The sequence below is a fragment of the Halichoerus grypus genome, chromosome 11 (assembly GCF_964656455.1).
Source record: "Halichoerus grypus chromosome 11, mHalGry1.hap1.1, whole genome shotgun sequence".
Classification (NCBI taxonomy): domain Eukaryota; kingdom Metazoa; phylum Chordata; class Mammalia; order Carnivora; family Phocidae; genus Halichoerus; species Halichoerus grypus.
Window position 1 is genome coordinate 47,275,315 of NC_135722.1, and position 24,512 is coordinate 47,299,826.

At 41.5% G+C, this 24,512-nt stretch overlaps 1 protein-coding gene across 7 annotated transcripts in view; it reads left to right on the forward strand.

The window, feature by feature from the left end:
* STK33 (serine/threonine kinase 33) overlaps nt 1-20,398 on the forward strand; it is a 155,520-nt gene extending 135,122 nt beyond the window's left edge. For all 7 annotated transcript variants that reach the window (XM_078058429.1, XM_078058428.1, XM_078058433.1 and 4 more), the window contains one exon: nt 19,563-20,398. In XM_078058429.1, coding sequence (XP_077914555.1) covers nt 19,563-19,775 — 213 coding nt within the window. In that variant the 3' untranslated portion in view covers nt 19,776-20,398. The remainder of the gene's footprint in view (nt 1-19,562) is intronic.
* Nucleotides 20,399-24,512: the final 4,114 nt, after the last annotated feature.

Here is a 24,512-nt window from a genome sequence, read left to right on the forward strand (position 1 = left end):
GACCCTGGGATCATGACCTGAGCCGAAGGCAGACGCTTAACGACTGAGCCACCCAGGCACCCCATCTCAAGATATTCCTTATCTTGAAATCTAGTGAACATATTTGAATTCTTTTTTAATAATTTAGTGTCCTGCCAGTGGGGGCTGTGTTCACCTCAGGGCAGCCCCGACCCCGTGAGGAGCTGTTACTTTCTGGCTCTCTGAGGCGTAGCGTAGGCAGAGTGCTGCTCAGGCCTGAGAGGGTCGGTTCTGAGCTGCGCCCAGGAAGGTGCTTTGCTGCCTGCCCCTCCCATGCTAACAAGGCCATCAGAAACCTGCAGAAAGAGACTTGGTAGAGTGATCTACTGGTTGATTTTGACTTACTGGTTGAGAACTTCTTCATCTACTTGATAGCAAATGTCTAGATAATAAGTTTAACATTTAATGACTCAGCTATTTTGAAATATTTCTTGTGCTAAGAAATTACTTCTTTTCTTTCAAATCTTCATTAGCAACAGTAAATAGTGGAGTATAAAGTTCTCAAGTGATAACTGAAAATAGAGCTTTCCATTTTCTCTTTTTTTTTTAACTCTGATTTTTTTATTTTTTGAGTTGTTGCACAAAGGCACTTTTTTAATTGTTGTGTTAATCACCATACATTACATCATTAGTTTTTGATGTAGTTTCCATGATTCATTGTTTGTGCATAACACCCAGTGCTCCATGCAGAACGTGCCCTCTTTAATACCCATCACCAGGCTAACCCATCCTCCCACCCCCCTCCCCTCTAGAACCCTCAGTTTGTTTTTCAGAGTCCATCATCTCTCATGGTTCGTCTCCCCCTCCGATTTCCCCCCCTTCATTCTTCCCCTCCTGCTATCTTCTTTTTTTTTTTCTTAACATATATTGCATTATTTGTTTCAGAGGTACAGATCTGTGATTCAACAGTTTTGCACAATTCACAGTGCTCACCATAGCACATACCCTCCCCAGTGTCTATCACCCAGCCACCCCATCCCTCCCACCCCACCCCCCACTCCAGCAACGCTCAGTTTGTTCCCTGAGATTAAAAATTCCTCATATCAGTGAGGTCATATGATACATGTCTTTCTCTGATTTATTTCGCTCAGCATAACACCCTCCAGTTCCATCCACGTCGTTGCAAATGGCAAGATCTCATTCCTTTTGATGGCTGCATAATATTCCATTGTATATATATACCACATCTTCTTTATCCATTCATCTGTCGATGGACATCTTGGCTCTTTCCACAGTTTGGCTATTGTGGACATTGCTGCTATAAACATCGGGGTGCACGTACCACTTCGGATCCCTACATTTGTATCTTTGGGGTAAATACCCAGTAGTGCAATTGCTGGATCGTATGGAAACTCTATTTTCAACTTTTTGAGGAACCTCCATACTGTTTTCCAGAGTGGCTGCACCAGCTCTCATTCCCACCTACAGTGTAGGAGGGTTCCCCTTTCTCTGCATCCCCGCCAACATCTGTCGTTTCCTGACTTGTTAATTTTAGCCATTCTGACTGGTGTGAGGTGGTATCTCATTAAGGTTTTGATTTGGATTTCCCTGATGCCGAGCGATGTTGAGCATTTTTTCATGTGTCTATTGGCCATTTGGATGTCTTCTTTGGAAAAATGTCTGTTCATGTCTTCTGCCCATTTCTTGATTGGATTCTTTGTTCTTTGGGTGTTGAGTTTGATAAGTTCTTGATAGATTTTGGATACTAGCCCTTTATCTGATAGGTCATTTGCAAATATCTTCTCCCATTCTGTCGGTTGTCTTTTGGTTTTGTTGACTGTTTCTTTTGCTGTGCAAAAGCTTTTTATCTTGATGAAGTCCCAATAGTTCATTTTTGCCCTTGCTTCCCTTGCCTTTGGCGATGTTTCTAGGAAGAAGTTGCTGCGGCTGAGGTCGAAGAGGTTGCTGCCTGCGTTCTCCTTTAGAATTTGATGGACTCCTGTCTCACATTGAGGTCTTTCAACCATTTCGAGTCTATTTTTGTGTGTGGTGTAAGGAAATGGTCCAGTTTCATTCTTCTGCATGTGGCTGTCCAATTTTCCCAACACCATTTGTTGAAGAGACTGTCTTTTTTCCATTGGACATTCTTTCCTGCTTTGTCAAAGATGAGTTGACCATAGAGTTGAGGGTCCATTTCTGGGCTCTCTATTCTGTTCCATTGATCTATATGTCTGTTTTTGTGCCAGTACCATACTGTCTTGATGATGACAGCTTTGTAGTAGAGCTGGAAGTCCGGAATTGTGATGCCGCCAGCTTTGCTTTTCTTTTTCAACATTCCTCTGGCTATGCGGGGTCTTTTCTGGTTCCATACAAATTTTAGGATTATTTGTTCCATTTCTTTGAAAAAAGTGGATGGTATTTTGATGGGGATTGCATTGAATGTGTAGATTGCTCTAGGTAGCATTGACATCTTCACAATATTTGTTCTTCCAATCCTTAAGCATGGAATGTTTTTCCATTTCTTTGTGTCTTCCTCAATTTGTTTCATGAGTATTTTATAGTTTTCTGAGTACAGATCCTTTGCCTCTTTGGTTAGATTTATTCTTAGGTATCTTATGGTTTTGGGTGCGATTGTAAATGGGATATACTCCTTAATTTCTCTTTCTTCTGTCTTGTTGTTGGTGTATAGGAATGCCACTGACTTCTGTGCATTGATTTTCTATCCTGCCACTTTACTGAGTTCTAGCAGTTTTGGGGTAGAGTCTTTGGGGTTTTCCACATAAAGTATCATATCATCTGCAAACAGTGAGAGTTTGACTTCTTCTTCGCCAATTTGGATGCCTTTCATTTCTTTTTGTTGTCTGATTGCTGTGGCTAGGACTTCTAATACTATGTTGATTACTATGTAATTCTCCTTTTTGATGGGGTCTTTGTCTGGTTTTGGGATCAAGGTAATGGTGGCCTCATAAAACTAGTTTGGAAGTTTTCCTTCCATTTCTATTTTTCGGAACAGTTTCAGAAGAATAGGTATTAATTCTTCTTTAAATGTTTGGTAGAATTCCCCTAGGAAGCTATCTGGCCCTGGGCTTTTGTTTGTTGGGAGATTTCTGATGACTGCTTCAATTTCCTTAGTGGTTATAGGTCTGTTCAGGTTTTCTATTTCTTCCTGGTTCAGTTTTGGTAGTTGATACATCTCTAGGAATGCATCCATTTCTTCCAGGTTATCTAATTTGCTGGCATATAGTTGCTCATAATATGTTCTTATAATTGTTTGTATTTCTTTGGTGTTGGTTGTGATCTCTCCTCTTTCATTCATGATTTTGTTGATTTGGGTCCTTTCTCTTTTCTTTTTGATAAGTCTGGCCAGGGGTTTATCAATCTTGTTAATTCTTTCAAAGAACCAGCTCCTAGTTTCGTTGATCTGTTCTACTGTTCTTTTGGTTTCTATTTCATTGATTTCTGCTCTGATCTTTATTATTTCTCTTCTCCTGCTGGGTTTAGGCTTTATTTGCTGTTCTTTCTCCAGGTCCTTTAGGTGTAGGGTTGGGTTGTGTACTTGAGACCTTTCTTGTTTCTTGAGAAAGGCTTGTATTGCTATATACTTTCCTCTTAGGACTGCCTTTGCTGCATCCCAAAGATTTTGAACAGTTGTGTTTTCATTTTCATTGGTTTCCATGAATTTTTTTAATTCTTCTTTAATTTCCTGGTTGACCCATTCATTCTTTAGTACGATGCTCTTTAGCCTCCATGTATTTGAGTTCTTTCCGACTTTCCTCTTGTGATTGAATTCTAGTTTCAAAGCATTGTGGTCTGAAAATAGGCAGGGAATGATCCCAATCTTTTGGTACCAGTTGAGACCTGATTTGTGACCTAGGATGTGATCTATTCTGGAGAATGTTCCATGGGCACTAGAGAAGAATGTGTATTCCATCGCTTTGGGATGGAATGTTCTGAATATGTCTGTGAAGTCCGTTTGGTCCAGTGTGTCATTTAAAGTCTTTATTTCCTTGTTGATCTTTTGCTTAGATGATCTGTCCATTTCAGTGAGGGGGTGTTAAAGTCCCCCACTATTATTGTATTGTTGTCAATGTGTTTCTTTGCTTTTGTTATTAATTGCCATATATAATTGGCTGCTCCCATGTTAGGGGCATAGATATTTACAGTTGTTAGATCTTCTCATTGGGTAGACCCTTTAAGTAGGATATAGTGTCCTTCCTCATCTCTTATTACAGTTTTTGGTTTAAAATCTAATTTGTCTGATATAAGGATTGCCACCCCAGCTTTCTTTTGGTGTCCATTAGCATAGTAAATGGTTTTCCACCCCCTCACTTTCAATCTGTGGTGTCTTTGGGTCTAAAATGAATCTCTTGCAGACAACATATCGATGGGTCTTGTTTTTTAATCCAATCTGATAGCCTGTGTCTTTTGATTGGGGCATTTAGCCCATTTACATTCAGGGTAACTATTGAAAGATAGGCATTTAGTGCCATTGTATTGCCTGTAAGGTGACTGTTACTGTATATTGTCTGTGTTCCTTTCTGGTCTATGTTGCTTTTAGGCTCTCTCTTTGCTTAGAGGACCCCTTTCAGTATTTGTTGTAGGGCTGGTTTCATGTTTGCAAATTCCTTTAGTTTTTGTTTGTCCTGGAAGCTTTTTATTTCTCCTTTTATTTTCAATGACAGCCTAGCTGGATATAGTATTCTTGGCTGCATATTTTTCTCGTTTAGGGCTCTGAATATATCCTGCCAGTCCTTTCTGGCCTGCCAGGTCTCTGTGGATAGGTCTGTTGCCAATCTAATGTTCTACCTTTGTAGGTTACAGATCTCTTCTCCCGAGCTGCTTTCAGGATTTTCTCTTTGTCTCTGAGACTTGTAAGTTTTACTATTAGATGTCGGGGAGTTGACCTATTTTTATTAATTTTGAGAGGGGTCCTGTGTGCCTCCTGGATTTTGATGCCTGTTTCCTTCCCCAAATGAGGGAAGTTCTCTGCTATAATTTGCTCCAATATACCTTCTGCCCCTCTCTCTCTTTCTTCTTCTTCTGGGATCCCAATTATTCTAATGTTGTTTTGTCTTATCGTATCGCTTATCTCTCAAGTTCTGCCCTCGTGATCCGGTAGTTGTTTATCTCTCTTTTTCTCAGCTTCTTTATTTTCCATCATTTGGTCTTCTATCTCACTGATTCTTTCTTCTGCCTCATTTATCCTAGCAGTTGGTGCCCGCATTTTTGATTGCACCTCATTAATAGCCTTTTTGATTTCGACTTGGTTAGATTTTAGTTCTTTCATTTCTCCAGAAAGGGTTTCTCTAATAACTTCCATGCTTTTTTCAAGCTCAGCTAGTATCTTTAAAGTGATGATTCTGAACTCTAGATCTGACATCGTACTAATGTCCGTATTGAGTAGGTCCCTGGCAGGTGGTACTACCTCTTGTTCTTTTTGTTGAGGTGATTTTTTCCATCTTGTCATTTTGTCCAGAGGAGAATAGATGAATGAGAGAACACATGCTAACAGGGTAACAATGTCCCCAGAAAATATACTCTAAACAAATCAGAAAAGACCTGAAGCCAGGGGAAAAGAAAGGGAAAGAAAGAAAAAAGAAAAAGAAAAAGATAAAAACAAACAAAAACAGAACAAAACAAAAAAAAACAGAATATGATCAAATATGATCAGGCTGGTGCATAGATCAGTGGCACACACTAGATTTTGGGTGTATTTTGGTCTGTTAGAAGAAAGTGCCTCCCAAAATTTTAAAGAAAGAAAAACTTATATATGTACAAAAATAAGGGTTGATATGAAGAAGGGATGGAATATGACTGTAAAGATGAAAATTATAAAAAATTTTATAAAAGGAATTGATAAAAAGTTGTTTGAAAAAAGAAAGAAGAGGATTTTAAAAAAAAAGGAGAGAATGTGATCAGGCAGGAGAGTAGAACAAAGCCATACACTAGAGATTTAGGGTATATTTTGATCTGTTAGAAGAAACTGTATCTCAAAATTTTAAAGAGAGAACTACTTATATATATGTGCCAAAAATAAGGGTAACCACTATGAAGGGATAGAATATGACTCTAAAAATGAAAAATAAAAATGTTTTTTAAAAAAGGGATTGATAAGATGTTGTTTGAAAAAGGGAAAAAGAAAAATTAACTTTGAAAGACTAAAGAATCATGGTAAAAAAGCCATGAATTCTATGTGCAGTATTCCCCTAGCGCTGGAGTTCTGCCGTTCTCATTGATCGGTAAACTTGGTCTTGACTGGCTGTTCTGGCTGATCTTCTGGGGGAGGGGCCTGTTGCCGTGGTTCCCAAATGTCTTTGCCGGAGGCGGAATTGCCCCGCCCTTGCCCGGTTTGGGCTAAGTAAGCTGCTCGGGTTTGCTCTCCGGAGCTTTTGTTCCCTGCAAGCTTTCCATACAGCTTTGGAGGCCGAGAGTGAAAATGGTGGCCTCCCAATCTCCGCCCCGGAGGAGCCGAGAACTCGGGGCCCCGCTCCTCAGTGCGCCCCCAGAGAAAAGCCGCCAGTCACTCCCGTCTCCCGGTCTCCGGCCGCACTCCGTGCTCACTGGCCTGTGACCGCGCGTTTCTATCTCTGGCACCCGACTCGGTGTGGAGTCTCCAAACCCAGCAGATCCCAGCGGTGTGCTCCCGGGCCGCTCCTCCCGGGGGAGGAAGGTGAGTCTCCCCGGATCTGCCGCTTGTTGGGTCCCTGCTGGAGGAGCAGCAGCGGCCCGACTGTGCGGCGGATCACGGTTTATGGCAACCCCGAGCTGAGAGCCCGCGCCTCGGCTCCGTCTCTGCAGCTGGCTTCCCCGCTCTGATACCTGGGAGCTCTGCCGCACTCAGGCACCCCCGGTCTTTCTGTGACCCCGAGGGTCCTGAGACCACACTGTCCCATGAGGGTTCCACCCCTCGCTTAGCCACTGGAGCGACATCCCACAGTGGAGCAGACTTCTAAAAGTTCCGATTTTGTGCTCCCTGGCTCTATCACTTGCCAGAAGCGGCCGACGGAGGCTCCCTCCCCCACCGTCTATCCCCCGAATATCGCCTCGGATTCACTTCTCCGCCCGTCCTACCTTCCAGAAAGTGGTTGCTTTTCTGTTCAGAGAGCTGCTGCTATTCTTTTCTTCGATCTCCTGTTGAGTTCGTAGGTGTTCAGAATGGTTTGATCCCTATCCAGCTGAATTCCTGAGACCAGATGAAATCCAGGTCTCTTACTCCTCTGCCATCTTGCTCCCCCTTGCCCTTTACTCTTGAGTCCACACAGGATTCACATAGTAATTAATATTCTTAAGAGTGAAATTTTAATTTCATTAAAATTATTCTATGAATATTAAAATATTTCCCATGGGGAAAATTTTGATGTTAAAATTAGATTATATGAACAATTTGATGTGATAACATAAATAATTTATACCTAATAAATTAAGTAAATTCTTTTTCCATTAAAGATTTTTAAATTTGGCTTTAATTTAAGTGGAAATCTGCCATCAGTTCCTGTTTTCCATTGTATCATGGTTCTCTCTTCTGGAGAATCTCAGAAATCCATTTGGAGCTCTGATTTTGTATTTTTTACAAGCCAGGGTCATCATGCTTTTTGGCTGAGTGGCAGAGCTCTTGGAAGACTAGCAGAGAAAGTGAGGATTTGTTATAAACAAAATCAAAACACTTGACCTGAGCATTTTCCTCTGTCACTGAATAGCCATCCCTTCGTTCCAAATGCTGTGGTCATCATAGAAAAATATAGTCTGCATCTCCTCATTGTTCATGTTTGGACTGAGGTATCACACTACACTCTTCTAGACTTGTCATCAAATAGTTGGCATTTGGCCATGTCCTTTTTTTTTTTTTCTTTTTCTTTCCGATTTTTAGCCTAATTTGGGTAATGGTACTCTTCGAAGGTAGAAATGTCCTCTTGTGTATATCTCATGTTTTATAGGCTGAGTACATCTAGGTAATGTTTTGTGTCTTTAGTAACCCTCTAAATTCCCCACAGTGGGTTCTTACTCCATTCTATCAGGTAGACCCAAGACTTCAACTCCTACAAAAGCATTTTACTCATCTTCAAATGAGATGCTTGGCAGACCATTGCTTATTGCGAAAACATGCCTTTTAACATTATGTCCTTAGTGATTTCTGGTAAGTAGTACAATACTCTCATTATTTATTAAGCTCAGAAAACAACTGAGAAATGAATGTCTGGTAATTAAAGTGCACTTCCCCATAACCATGGAGGGAGGGACTAAAAATTCTGGATGTATATTTGCATTACAGAATTCTTGCTTCATAAAGGAGATACTTCTTCATTGTTATTTATTGAACATAGTATTGAATGTACTTGTTTAATGAAAATGGAAGATTTTTCTGATTGTTTCCTTTTGTGATCATTTTTCTCCACTGAAAACGTGGCCTTTACAGTGTCACAGGAGACAGTATATGTAGCAGATACTTTCGTCTAGAAAGTAGATATTCAAGGTTGCCTAGAAACTTTGAAAAGTTATTTTGATCAATAAAATGTATTCATGTAGCAGTTCTTCAAAGACAAGAAATGTTTGAATTTAAATAACATTGAAATTAAACAGTTGAACTGTGGTATGTTGATATATTTCTATGAGAAAGAGTCAGGTTTTCTTGGTATTTTTGTTGAGTAGGATAAAAATTTTCTTCTCTTGACAAATTAAACCTTAGCTTTCTGAGCCCATGTGAATCATGTGCAAATTTGGTGGTGCTTCCACAACTTTGGCACACTTTAGTAGTCCAATACTGAAGCCTTGCAATCTGGCATGCACTTAAAATATAATGGTTAAAAGCACAAGCTCTGGATCTAGGCAGCCTGTATTCAAACCCTGGCTTCACCGCTTACAAGCTTTATAACCTTGGACAAACCTCTTGGCCTCTGGTTCCTCATCTATAAAATGGGAATAATGATGGTATCAACCAGGGATTAAATAAAATAATGCATGTGACATTCTTGACATGGTAAGCACTTCTTAAAGTTAGCTTTATTGCTTCTATTATTATATTGCTAAAGAACTTGCATAGCATATTACAAAAATTGCACGTTTTTTTCTTGTCAGCTTCAAGTCTCCTTGAGGCATATTTCCTTTTGGGTATGAACAAACCAAGAAATATCATTTTCAAAGGTGATAAGGTGATGCTTCCAACCTCATTTGCCCTCTGAGTTTCGTGAGGTCCCTAGGATACTGTGGTAGATTAGATTACTTTTCCCCATTATTTAATCCCTCTCTGTAAGCAATTTGTACATTCACAACCTTTGCCATGTGACATTGCAGTTCTCCCTACTAGAGTAGATGAAGGAAGGATATTTTCTCACCCCACTAGTGTTGGTTTTAACTGTATGACTTATTTTGGCTGATAGAATGTTAAGAGGTGAGATGTAAGTAGAGACCTTAAAAGTGTTTGTGTGATTTAGCTTGTTCTCTTCTATTTCTGCTACCTGCTTTGAGAAGAACATGCCTGCAGGGAGTCACAGTTCCTGGAATTATGGAGATTTGTGGAGCAGACTTGAATCTAATACAAAACCTGAAGTCTGGCCTAGCCTAGCATGGCCAACCCCTACAGCTAACTGAGACTTTTATAGTCATTTGTTACGTGGTTGTACAGAAAAGCGTTAACGTAGCAGACCTAAGCTGCTCACCTTGAAAAGGCCTGCTTGCAAGGTTGGCCCTTGGCTGGCTTCTGGGAACTTGGATTTGGTTGCTATCATTATCTGATTAAGAATGATTCATTCTGCCTAAACTATGCAAACAATTCAGTTTATGCTGCAACCTGCTTTTCTTCTGGGGGTCTGGGATTTTGGTAGGTGCTAGGCAGAGACTGCCTACATGACCAGTTCCCAGTAAAAACCTAGGGTTCCATCTCTGAGACCTTCCCTGCTTGGCAACATTTGACATGTGTTGTCACAGCTCATTGCTGGGGTAATTAAGTGCATCCTGAGAAAAGACCCTTGGAACCTTGAGCCTGGTTTCTACTGGACTTCACCTCAAGTGCCTCTTACCTTTGCTAACTGTGCTTTGTAATAAATTGTAGCAATGAGTACAACTATATGCTGAGTCCTGTGAATCCTCCTAATGAATCATGGAACCTGGGGGTGATTTGAGGGACCTCCCAAACACTGTAGTGTAAGTGCAGCAATAGGTGACTAATACAGGTACAAATAACCATGCTAACATGAATCTTGACATGTTGTTCTTTGACTCATGCTTTTTATAATGCCAATGCTAGTTTGGATTCATAGGATTTTGTCCCTACTACTCCCACTAGAACCTTTTGTGTAAGGCTTAGGTTTCACCACAAGCTTAGCCAGACTTCCACAGTTGAAGGGAAGTATTAGTGAAACCTTTCAAATCATTACCCTCCTCTCCCAAGCCTGGCTTTTGCTCAGCTCCCCTTGTGGACTATAGCTGTTAGGATATGCTATGTATCTTTTCCCTATGGAGAACCAACCCATTGGGTTGGGTTATAACAAATATTGCTTTAAGTGCACATATATTAATTTGGGTCTATTCATCTCTTATCCTGCCTTCAGGCTATAATTGTCACATGTATTATAGCTACATAATTATAAACCCCACAAAACAATGTTTTAATTTTTGCTTTAAATAGTCATATATATTTCCAAGAAATTAAGAGGACATTTTGTCTGTTATATATACCCAGGTATTTACCATTTCTGATGTTCTTCTTTCTTTTCTGAAAATCCAGTTTTCCATCTGGTATCATTTCCCTTCAGCTTGATTCAGTCTCCATTTCTCTGTTAAACCTATCTGGTGAATATTTAATTTTAGGTATTCTAAAATTCCCATTTGATCCTGTTTTATTACTTCTACTTCTCTTCAGAGATTTCCTTTATTCCTCAAAGAATATTTTCCTTTGCATCATTGGTAATAGTTATGATAACTGCTTTAAAATCCTTGTTTGCTAATTCCAACATCTGGGTCATCTCAGGGTCTGTCTCTATTGATTATTATTTCTGTTGAGTAGTCTGGGATTATATCTTAGACATTGGAAATGTTATGTTGTGCTGATTCTGGATTTGACTATGTTCCTCCAAAAAGTGTTGATATTTCTGTTTTGGCAGGCAAGTAGTTGGTTGGAGGCAAATTGTCTCTTAGCCAGCAGTTCAAATCTTAGGTCAGTTCATTTCTCTTTGGCTGGGCAGGATTTAGGATGCCCCTTCTCTGGCTATCTCCTTTAAGGGATTTCCTCATTACTTTCTTGTGTCTCTGGTTGTTTTGAATTCTGTCCCCTAATTCTTTAGACTAGAGAGAGAAAATTGTAAAAGTGTCCAGGGTTAGGAGAGTGGTGGTGAGGAACACATTGCCATTGAAGGAGCAACATTTGATATATCAACAGAAATAATGGAAGCCAGAAGACAATGGAGTGACATTGTTAAAGTCCTAAGTGCAAAATAAAACTAAAAAACTGCCAACTTGGAATTCTATATCTAGTGATAATTTTCTTCAAAAATAAAGATAAAATAAAAAAATACTTTCAAGTATGTAAAAGATGAGAGAATTTGTTACCAACATTTCTTACTATAAGAAATGCTAAAAGAAATTTCTCAAAGTAAAAAAAGAAAAAATGACCCCAGATGGAAATCCTGACTACAGGAAGGTATGAAGGGCAATAGCAAGGGTAAATATGTGAATAAATGTAAAATAATGTTGACTGCTTGAAACAATAGCAATAATAATGAATCTAAGCTTTCATCTCAATAAGCTAGGAAAAGAACAAGAAATTAAGCACCCTTCCTACAAGAGGATATTGTGAATGATTTAGTCCCAATAAATTAGAATATTTATATGAAATGATCAGATTTCTTTAAAAAACATCAAAGCAGATATACAAAAATACAAAATCTGAATAATTTTATATTTACTTTAAAAATTGAATCTGTAATTAAGAACTTTCCAGTAAAGAAAATTTCAGTCTCAAATTACTTCACTGGTTAATTGTTTAAATATTTGCAGAAAAGAAAGCTTGTTACACAAACTCTTGAGAATATTTCCCAATTCATTTATAAAGCAAGTAAACTTTAATACCAAAATATGACAGGAATATTATAAGAAAAGGAAATTGTTAGCCGGTATCTCTCATAAATATAGACGTAAAAATCTCAAACTCAGTATTAGCAAAGTGAATCCAGAAATACATAAAAGAAATAGCACATTCTTGATCAAGTATACAGTATATTCCAGGGATGTATGTTTGGATTAACATCCAAAAATCAACCAATGTAATTCACCATATTAATAAGTAAAGGAGAAAAGCCATATGACTATCTCAATAATTGTGAAAAAAACATTTGATGAAATTCAACACTCAAACATGAGTAGTAGACTAGAAACAGATGGTAACTTCTTTCATATATTAAGGGATTTTTATATTTAAGAAATCTCCTCTAAAGCTAATATCATTCTTTTTTTTAAGATTTATTTATTTATTTGAAGTGGGGAGAGAGAGAGAGGGAGAAAGTTGGAGGGGGAGCAGAGGGAGAGAATCTTTAAGCAGACTCCCTGCTGAGCGGGGAGCCTGATGTGGGGCTCCATCTCATGACCCATGAGATCATGACCTGAGCCAACACAAAGATTCAGATGCTCAACCAATTGAGCCACCCAGACACCCCAAAACTAATATCATTCTTAATGGTGACATATTGAACACTTTCCAACTGAAGGTAGGAGAAAGACAAAAAAGCCCATTTCTACTTCTCTTTAATATTGTACTAGAGATCTTAGCCAATGCAACAAGGCACATAAAAGAAAATTATATAGGCTGGAAAAGAAGAATAAAACTCTCAATTTATAGGTGACATGATTGTGTACAAAAAAATCCCATGGAATCTACAAAATGTGAATTAAACAGTTTTCAGGGCGCAAGATCTGTATACAAAAATAAAGTGTATTTTGATATACTAACAATGAATAATTAAAAAACAAAATCTTAAAATACCATTTAAAATATCACGAAACATAAAATACTTAGTCTTAACTCTAACAAAATATGTGTAAAATATTTATACCAAATCCCACAACACATTGAAATTGAAGAAGACTGAAATATTTGGAAAGAAATACCGTGTTTATGGATTGGAAGATTTGATACTGTTAAGATGTCAATTCTCCCCAAACTGATTTATAACTTTAAAGCAATCCCAATTAAAATCGAGGGCTTTGCTTTTCTGTTAGAAATTGACAAGATGCTTCTAAAATTTGTTTGGAAATATGTAAGACCGAGAATAGCCAAAATCGCTCAAAAAAACAAAGTTGGAGAACTTACATGATGTGGTTTCAGCACTTACTATATAGCTACGGTAATTAATACAATGTGGTATTGATGTAAGAATAGACAAATCCAGGAAACAAAATACAATCTAGAAATAGACCCACCCTTAGGTAGTCAGCTGATTTTTGACAGAGATTTCAAAGCCATTCAATAGGGAAAAAGATAGTTGTTGTTGTTGTTGTTTTTCCAGTAAATAGTGCTAAACTAATAAGATATCCATATGGGGAAAAATGAACTTTGACCCCCCAGCTTACACTGTACACAAAAATTAGTTTGAAATGGTAGTAGACCTAAATCTAAAAGCTAAACTGTAAAGCTCATAGGAGAAAACGTAGGAGAATATCTTCCAACCAGAGAGTAGTCAAAGATTTCTTAGAACACCAGGCAGCATTTTAAAAAGTCAGATCAAATGGACTTCTTCAAAGTAAATGCATTTTCTCATCTAAAGCATATTAAGAAATGGAATAGGCAAGCCACAGACAGGGGAGAAAAAAATTTCAATAGATGTATCTAACAAAGGACTTGTTCCCCAAATATTGAGACAGTTCCTACAACTCAATAATAATAAGGCAACTCCACTTTTAAAATATGCATAAGATTTGAACAGACATTTCAGATAGGAAAATATACTAATAGGCAATAAGCATATAAAATATGCAACATCACTAGTTATCAGGAGAATGCAAATGATAATAGGAAAAGCTACAATGATATATCACTGTATCCTTTCTAGAATGGCCAGAATTTAAAAAGACAAGTTCATATTTTAGCAAATATTAGAGCAAGTAGAATTTTCCTATATTGCTTGTGGATTGCAAAATGGTACAGTTTCTTTGGAATACAGTTGGGCAGTTACTTATAAAGTTAAACATTTACTTACCATTTATCCGTAAATCCCAAATTTGATTTGTAGGACTTGTAGAATATATTGTAGAAAGGACTTGTAGAATATATTTATAGCAGCTTTATATATAAAGAGCCCCAACCTGGAAACAGCCCAAATATCCATTAATAGAAGAATGGATAAACAAATTATGGTATATCCATACAATGGAATACTACTTGATAATAAAAAGGAATGAACCATTAATACATGGGTGAATCTCAAAAACATATGTTGTAATACCATGAGACTCTATAATTATCTCAGTAAAAGTTTCTTTTTTTAGAATCTCAATACAAATTTCAATCTAAAAACATGTTAAGCAAAAGAAGTCAGACACGAGAGTACACACAGTATGTTTCATTTACATGAAGTTTCAGAGAAGTAATTATGTTGAAAAATATCAGAACACTGGTAGCTTCGGGATGGGAAGGAGTTGAGTGGGATGTGGCCCCTGGGAAATTTGTAGGGAGTTGTTCTATTTCTTGATTGGGGTGTTGGTTATACAGGTCTGCGTATTGTCAAAACTTATCAAACTGTACGCTTGAGATTTGTACATTCTACTGTATGTAAATTGTACTTTAACTAAAAAAGAAAAGAGAAATTTATATCTCTCTAATTTGCAAGTTAGATTTTATTTTCATTAACTCCCTACAAGGCCCAGCTATTTATGTAGGTAGCCTTATAAAACAACTCTATATATTTGGAAGTTAATTACTCTTCTTCCCTTTGGTTTTTCTTTCCCTTCCTTCTTCCTTCTGAAAACCATAGGAATGTGAGAGAATGTGGGTGACCATTGCGAGCAAAGCTGGAGCTGAAAACTTGTATCAGAATGTTCTGTCACTTGGACCTTGTGCAGGCCTATAATTTGAATGTGTGACTCTAGAAATGGTTGCTATGGTGATAAACCACTTTACTTAAATAGCATGTATTTTACTCAAAATTCAGAGAAATGGTAACAGTTTCTAGTAATCATGTACTGGTATTAACTTGGAGGGATATGCCTAGAGCTTACAGGTTTTGCATCCATTATCACCAGATGAGTTCATCAGGTTAAAGTTATGCCAGTGAATAATGAAATATGTGTATTTAGCCCAATTTTCTTGTTACATATCTCCCCTTGCACACATGGATCCCCTTTCCAAGATGAATAATATGAGCTGGAAAAATCAGGCCAAGGGTGCTGAGTTACTAAGAGATGAAACTGGAGGAAACTTGAAAGGTCATCTTTTCCATCATCCTGCCTCCAGTAGGACTGACTATTCTTCAGCCGTCCCAAGTGGTAAGAGCCTGTCAAGGCTGAGGAACAATTGAAATGCTGCTTGGGCCAGCCCCTGGTGTAACCATCCTGACTGCAGCACTCAGAGACACCGTCTAGCTCCACAGAGCTGAGCTCTCTCCCCTTCTGCATTCTACAGAGTGTGATTATATATGTCCTCTTAGTCTTTATATTTCTAGACTGAAGAGCTCTCTTGTAAAGAAACCTCCATCCATTAATCATATTAGTAACCTGTCTGTAAACCTTCTCTGGTTCCTTTATCTCTGTTCAAGCTGATTGCAGTGTTTCAGGTATGAATTCTTCATGATTTTATATAAGGATAGAAGGATTTTTTTCTTTGTTTCTAAGATGCTTTCTGATGATAACCAGGTTTTCTTGATCACTGTGCAATGGTATGTTACGCCAGTATCTTCAGAGAACAATCTACAGTGATTTGTAGATCCTTGTCTTGGACAGATAATGATGGCCAACAATCTCATAATGATCATTTAGACTCTTTTCCCCCAGACCGGAATATTGAAATTCCCCTCTCATCTTCCTCCCCCTCTGTGCAATCTTACAGGAGATCCTCACCTTCTATTTGCCTTTTATGACCTGGAAGATCTTAGTAATTCCTATAGCCTTGGCAATTTCAGTTTTCATTTCTCTGTCATGTTACTTACAAAACTGTAAATTGCATCAGTGACAGCATAGATCCCTGAGGAATCCCCTCAACTATGAGAGAAGAAAAAGAGAAACCTAAAATTTAGATAACCTGTAACCTGCAGAGGAAATCCCTGAAACATTAAGATTTGTTTATATTCCTAGAGAAAAGCCTAGAAGCTGGAATTTGCCTTGGCCATTTGTGTTCAGGGAGATGAGAGGCGTGGCTCTCGGTGAAGAAAGCTACAGCTCAGTCTGAAGGACAGACACCATGAGGGCCAGCCTGCACCCATGTTTTGTTAACATCATAGCACAGTTTCAGTGAGGTGATATTTAAGAGGGGAGACTGAGAGTCTTCAGGAAAGCTCTTACAATTCTGATTCCTGAACAGTGGCATCCTAAACTTAACGCAACTGCAAATTAGCAAAGAGAAATGGTAAAGTGTACATGCGTGCACACACACACACAAAACATCTTACAAGGTACACACATACACACAGAAGCTTCTAAGCATTTGCAATAAACATTCGCATAAAGGTGAGTAGATTTACGTTGATGTCACCAGAGAGTAAAGGAACAAATATTGAGATTTGTTTCAGTGCAACCAGTTTTAGGCCAACTTGGAGTTCAATTAAAATATAGATGACTGTATTAATTTGAATATGTATTAAATACCAAATTGAGAAAGAAATAAGAAAACAGGCACTCATATGTTGCTGGTAAGAGTATAGGTTGGTACAACTGCAGTGGAAGGCGATATGGCAGTAGCTTTGAAAACTACAAATCCATCTATATTTTGACCCAGGAGTCCCACTTCTAAAATATATATCCTGTAGACATACTTGCACACCCACAAAATGACACAAGTGCAAGATTATTCACAGCAGCACTATTTGTACTAGGAGAAGTTTGGAAACAACCTGAATGCCCACTGTGAAGGGACCGGCTAAATAAATTGTAGTCCCTTCAAACAAGAGAAGACTGCATTGCCGAAAAGAAGAATGAGCACCCTTTTTTACGTATGGACACAGAAGGATCCTCAAGATAATCATTAGTTGAAAAAAATCAAGATGTAAAAGAGTGCTTATAGTGGGCTACCATTTGTGTAAAAAAAGGGAGAAGAAAGCATGTCAATATATGGATTGGACTGAACCATATGCAATTGCCATTATTAGGCTGTTTTTGACCTGCAGAAATGACTACCAATTCAGTTTGGTTCCACTTAATATTTGCTTGAAGATGCATGACCTCTCTCTGGAAATGTACACTGTAAATTGATAATATTGGTTGTCTTTGATGTGGCGCAGAGCTGAGTTAACTGGGAAGCAGGGAGGAGATTTTTAACACTGTGAATATTAAATCATGGGGGTGTGCCATCTATTTTAAAAATATATCACTAAAATTGGATATGAATAAATAAAATAAAGAAATGTAGCCGAGGAATATCATTTCCTCATCTTGCTCAAGAATGAAACTGAGAAATATCATGTTTCTGCACTGAAGTAAGCAAACATTTTGGTTTAGTTTCCTCTTCCCTTCCCCTTTGCCAGGAAATCCTGAGGATTATCTTAAGATATCTTATCCAAGAAGAAAATACCAGAGCCTCTAGTGATTTTGGAAAAACTAATCTGCATCACTACCCCCGCCCACAGAGACTGTTTCTGAGTATTTCTTCCTGGTGATGCAACTTCTAGTCTACTTTCGTGACTCAAGTCCACTAACAAATGGAACCGTGGAGAAGAATGGAAGTGTTAAGATAGATATGAATTTGCACGCATTAAAAAGAAAACGCCAGAGTCTCTGTTCCTACTCTAGAGAACAGTAGTTGTAGTGGACACGTTGAAAAACATTTCCTCGACTACTTGGGTGATAGCTCAAAAGGTGGAAATGTCAAAAGGGAGAAGGTTACACTGAGATTCGCCTTTTAATAGGATTTGTATGTCAAGTGAATTAAACTTTCATGAATTGAAATTTCCAAGATAGGTTTCCTGTCTTAGGGATCAGTGCTGCATTCAACAAAGCAGCTTCTCTCCACTGGACGTGGGAACATTGGGGGAGTTGACTCTCACCCCGTTGTGGCACGTGAACATTCTCAGTGAGAGGGTAGAGGCTGTATGGCTGAATGCTAATGCATTTTCAGTATTTTCTATTTCGTGAAGGAATACACACGGAAGCAACCTAGAAATTTTGTTGGGAAAAAAAATCTATGGAGAAAAGGACTTTTTTACATTTACATTACATTAGTCTACATTTCCAAATGTAGACTAATTTTTCAATCTACAAATATACGAGCTCGAGACTTAGCATACACTGTTATGAAGCCATACACGAGTGATGTTCCGAAGAGGCACATACTTCAGGGCTGTCTGCAATACAGCACACGTCAGGTGGCTTTTCTCTTTCTCTAAATATAGCTGTCCAAAATCATAAATGACCTGAAGTTCTGCTGGGGCCCTGGGAGGTCACTTGTTCATCGGGAAAATCGATATTAAGTGCCTACTACCGTGTATAAAACATGGCCACTGGTATCACAAGAGCCTGAGTGATCAAAGAAACCAGGTTTATTTGTAGTGTGTTACCTGTAATGTTTTCACATCCTTTGAAAATTGCTAACCTGATTATCAACTCCTATGTAGAGTAACTTTGCATTCACCAGAGTGTTAAACATCTGAGCCCTTTCCAGACGGTTCTGTGTACGTGAGGCCTACTGCATCTATTCTCCCATGTCTCATCCCCCACCCTGCTGTGTCCCCCTCTCCTAAGACGTTCTCTGCTCTTTTCTGTTCTGTTCTGTGCTCGCCTTCATTTCAGGAGAAGTGATCACTTCTAAAATGGGTCTAAGGTCAAAATGGACTCTGCTTCCCTCATGACAGCAGAATCGAAGACCATTTCCTCTGCCGTGGGGTGAGGTGACCTGAGAAAACACAATTGCCTATTGAGATCTCTCCTACTTGGTTTGTACTTTAAAGAAGCACTTTACCGGCCACCATCTTCGTGCATTCTCAGAGTGAACCCACGTGGGAAATGTGCGAATGCATGGTCCCCGTTTACCCGCATGGCATCGAGACTCTGAGAGGTCCGTGGACCTGCCCGAGTGGAGTGACTGGGATTAGAAGCCAGTCCCTGGAGTCAGCACAGAGAACGGCATGGCAGAGCCGGCCCAGAAATCTGGTAAAGATGCAGTGGGTGCGGTTCTGTCCTGGCCGACTTCCCTGTGCACATGTTGTAGACATTTACTTTGATTTTGCGTGGCAGACGATCTGAAATTGTGCCTCTAGTTTGCGCTACACCGAACCCTAAACAAGCCTCTTTTCTTGAAGGCGCTAAAGGACCTTACTCTGGCATTTAATAGCAGCTTTGCGGTGTGATTATGTCTCCCCTCTGGAGAGCGCTCCACCTTGCAGATCCTGGGCAACTTTGTGGTCCCTTGCTTCTTTGAATTGGTGTCTATTGCTTCCTGTCTGAAAGTTAATCCAGGCCTTTTCTTTTATTTCCAGTCCACGGTTTATGTAAAGAAATTCCCTGTGACCCGTAAGAAGGAAAACGCGGACAACTTGGACACGAAGTGTGCAAGTTCCACATCTAGCAGACACCTTCCAGGTGGCTTCAAGGCAGAGCCAGAGAAATCCCCCATGACTTCAAGCCAAGGGACAGCAACCAAATACATTGCCAAATCCAATGCCATGCCTAGAACCAAAAAGAAACTCTAAGTGTCCTTCGCCGATGCACAGTACAAACACAGAGCTGCTCCTGCTGGTGCTAAGACGAGGTGATGGGAGGGGAGAGGACAGGACCAGGAGGAGCCTTTAGCCGCTTAGCCCTGCTGAGCCCTGCCATGTGTTTGCACCAGCTGCACCGCGAAGGCAAGCCGGTCCCCGGCAGCCCGCGGTTAAAGGCCAGCGGCCACCCGGCTCCATGGCGGGCTGCGGCCGCAACCAACCCAAGGGGTTTTCGAGAGTTGTTTAGAGGAGTACAGGCCCTCAAAGCAAGGCGGTGGGCATGCTTGCTCAGTTTTCCTTCAGATTCTTATATTTAGGCACAATTATTTGTAGGAGAAAATGAGAGCCGGATATGGCAGTGGAGGTTCTGAATAATTATGTGCACTTGGCACTGGAAGATTTTGTTAGGAAATCACTAATAAACTTGCCAGAGGCATAACAGCAGAAGCGCTTCAGCCATTCACATGTGTTCTTGTGATTTTAGGTTGCTATAGAGTATTTAAGACAACTTATTTTAAATGTAGAAAAATAGGAGATTTTGTAACTGCTTGCCATTAACTTGCTGCTAAATTCCCAATATATTGATTGAATCAATAAAAAACAGATGTTACCCATGCACGTTAATTTTTATGTTAACAAGAGGTGGATAGAATAAGGTCCTTGAAGCCCTCGTGCAAATTAGGAGTTTGGCCTGCTTCTGCGAAGGTAGGCACATAGCTTTGGCGGGGAGGTCATGAAGCTGGGTACAGGGGAAAATACATCATTACCCTGGGTGTTATTAGGTATCTCCTTTCCACCTGGGCAAATAACTTTGTCATTCCAGGTCAAACTGGGTGAAGAGATGCTTAGCCTGGCCCTCCAAACAAATTCTAAAGAAGCTATTTGCATTTGCTTTTACCTCCCCTTAAAGTAATAACCTAGTTGCAGCCCACCTCCCCCCATGGGATTGTCGTAGACCTCCCAAATGACGCACAACTGGCCTGCGGAGCGCGTACTAGTTGCATATAAATCCACTCAGCGGCTGACGGTGATAGAAGTACTTCTCGGGATTAATGTGGACGACACTGTTGTACCCGTGAACTGGGCAAAGCCGGCACCCGCCTATGTTGGCCCTGGCTGAGCAGCTCTGTCGGGACCTTCTGAGTGCCTTCAGTGTGCTTCCCTGGGGGGATCCGCCAGCTAAAGTGTACCTGCTTTAAATGCTTTATTTTAAAACTGGAGTTGGCATAGCTCCTTCCAGGTCTTTCCCCCTTACTGGTTATTACCTCCAGTCCTACCAGGAGCCCATAAGCCATCTCCTGAGCTTTACGCCTTCTGTCAGGGTTTAGTGAGCCAGTCTTCAAGGAGTATGTTCTGTTTACCTGCTGAGAAGCCCAGCCTCATTAGCTAAGTGGAGATTTCCCTTCTCTAGTAGTCCTCCTGAAGGCAGGGGTAAGAGCTAACCACTGCTCTCCTCGCCGAAAAGCCAAGGGACACAGTGGCTTTGATTCTGCTCATCCCCTGAGCCTGAAAATGGAATATTCCCTGTATCTAAAATGCTCTTGCTTTCCTAGTGATACAGTCTTTTGTATCACGTATTAGAGGAGTCTGATGTTAACTTTAATATTACCCAAATTTCTGCCCACATTTCTCTTTGGCCTTGAATTAGCGATTCTGCTCGGTAAGCGTGGCCAGAGGGCCAGAACTCGGCACTGAGTGAAAGGTGAAGTCGATTAATAACTTGTTCTTGTGTCTGCACCTTTTCTCTCCAGCACCAAGCCAGGCCAGCCATCCTTCCTGCCATAAAATCATTCTGTCAGCCCTCATCTGTCTAGACCTTCATTTTATTTATGTAGAATCATTTTGATAGAAGCTTAGCTCACTCTTTCTAAAGGGAATTTTCACATTATTTTGATTTGTTATTTATTTGTATGGAACACCTGGGCCAGGCCATATCTGAGCTTTTTCCCCCAACTGTTGTACCTCTTTACCATCTGGGGACATGTGGCCTCGCTCTCTTCATTTGCTTTCATGGCTGTGAAAAAAAGCAGCTCTTCTGGTGCAGAATGGTTTTCGGTGACCAATAGGCCAACTCCAAGGCATTGGTAGCCATCACTGCGAGCTCTCCGGGGCACTGAATGGAGGGACGGGCTTTGCAGGACCCAGAGGGACACTAGGACAGGACAGAGCAGGCGCCCTTGCCAAGGCATGCAAATGCTGATCACACCACGAATTGAATAGCAGACAAGTCAAGGCAGGAGATAAAATTGATAAACGCAGGCTTGGGGCTGAGAAGTTCAGTGAGGAGAACAGAAGATGCTATCAGATAAGGGCTTAAATCAGAGGAGCAAGGGAGATGGGTTGGGGGGGAAGGGAGCAGAAAGAAAACAAAGTATAATTACTCAAGAACACCGGACGCCAACACACGGTTCTGCCAAACCGGGCGCTGGTGTCAGAGGAAGGATGCACTGCGGAGTGCTGGCCCCGGGCTCGGCTGAGGGAGAGCCTGCCCTCCCGGGCCTGTGCCCCGACGCACCCAGATGAAGACGCAGGCAGAAGAGACGAAGACTGGGGGGATGGGAGCTCAGCGAGGCTGCACTGGTGGCCCCAGGGCCGCCCTTCCCTTTTGAGCAGGTATGCTATATGGGGTGTTGCGGGGGGAAAGGAGCAAAAGACCAAAACATGTTGTGCTTATCACTGAACTGCTTTGTTTAAATAATTCTATTTGACTCCAAATTGTAAGTTCCAGGTTAGACACATCAAAAGCAGCCAGTCTTGAAAATGAAGCTTTTTAAATTCCAGCCCTGCTGTTGGAGTAGAGAGAATAAAGGCTTTGTTCAAACATGCATTCCCAGCAGTAAGCAGAGCCTTGAAATTGGCCAGGGAGGTTGTGTCCTATAATGGTTGCACTTGGCTGGAGACCAAGAAGCTGTGGCTTCGGGGAAACGCCCCTGGACTGGCTGCCTTCCGTCTGCCCCTCCGAGCCGCTCTGCCCTGCTCTGCCCTCTCCGCTCTGAGAGGCTCATCTCCAGGGACCACACTCACGGTCTCCCTGGGCTTCTGTCAGTGGGAGGGCCCCACAGGACATCAGAGGGCAGGAGAGCGGGGGGCCAGTCACCTGATTCCCCGGGGCTGTCCGTGCCAGGCTGCTGGGACTTCACTGTAGTCCCTTGCTGTGGGCCCCTGCTGGCGTCCGGTCCCAGCCAAGAGCAGGGGCTATTGCCCTGGGTACTGTGTCTTCCTTTGTGGGTTCCCCTAACTCTCTCAGTCCCTTTACAAGTGGTCTCTTTGTTAAACCCTCGACAACCCCATTTGAGCGTACCCTCAGTCTCTTCCTGGGACCCAGAGCGATCCAGGCCCTCTCCTTGCTGGTTCTGTCTTCCCTTGTCCTTTGACCTGGGGCCATGCTGTCTGCGGCGGCCACACTCCTACCGAATAGCAGTCAAGTGAAGAGCGGAAAGCCTAGCTGAGTTCTTCCTGAAGCACGCGGTGCCCCTGGGTGGTCCCGGGGGGTTGAAGGAGGGGATGGCAGAGGAGATTTCCCAGGGTCTAACCTAGACAGAGCAAGATAAATCTAGCGTGACCCGACTGAATCCGAAATTGTCTAGACCCCTAAGGTTCACACTGAGGTTTAAATTCCAGTCGTGGCTTGTGGAGCCTCAAGAAAGCAGCACTTGTAACAGCCGAGGGGACCTCTGGCCTGGGACGCACCGCCCTCGCTGTCTCCTGCGGGACTGGAGGGCCTGGCAGAAGCTTCCAGGGCACCCGGTGCGGCCAGGAAGCCCACGCAACCCGAGGACAAGCCTTCTCCCGGGGCCGCGCATTTCATCTCCGCCTGCGCTCAAGTCACTTCACAAAGCATTTTAAAGTAAAATGTTCACTCTTCAAAGGTCTCACCTCGTTCAGTTTTACTCTTCAGGATCCTGTATTTTTCTGAGTGAGCTGGCTTAGAATTGGTTTTGATTTCTGTGCAGTACATTATTATCACTTAATTCTCATTGGTGAGCCAATTTTCTTGGCTTTTGTTCTTCAAAGGAAGGCCGTGTTCAGTGTCTGTCTTGCATTTTTGTGGCTTCCTTCCTCAGTATAATCAGCTCAACTGTTTCCTCTCTGCGGGTGCTTCGCGTTGCCCTGCAGGCCATGGAGCAGCCCTCGGCAGAGGGGTAGGGGTTCCGGCTACTGCCCCAGCGGCCTCACTTCAAGCCCCAGGTGCACGCGGGACCGCGGGCGTTGGGAAGACTACGAGGGCCACTCCGGTGTCGCCACCCGCTAGCCCAGCGACTCCCCTCTCCGTTGCCTGGTGCCATCCCAGGCATGTCAGGTGGACCCAGTGAACCCAGGGTGAAGACCTCAGAGGACTTCCTCCCCAAAACCTGCAGCAGTTCCTGGCCCAGCCCAGAGGACGGGGCCACGCACCCGTGCGGCCGCATCCCCCGCTCCTAATGGGTTCTACAGCATCTCCAGCTCATTCATATCCCCGGCGCTGATGCGGAGATTGCCCCGAGCTCCCTGCCCTTGGGGGACGGACACACAATCTTTGACCCCCTCACCCACGACGGGCTCCGCCAACGAGATCCTGACACCACACTGTCGTTTCAGAGAGCTTTTTCTCATCAGCACAGGAAGTCCTCTCCATCCCTGGGGCAAGTGCAAAGTCCCAGTGTTGGCATCTGCAGTCTGACCCTGGGGCAAGGCAGGTGGAAGATGAAGCAAAGGACACCTTCCCTGGACCCTGAGGAAGAAGGCCTT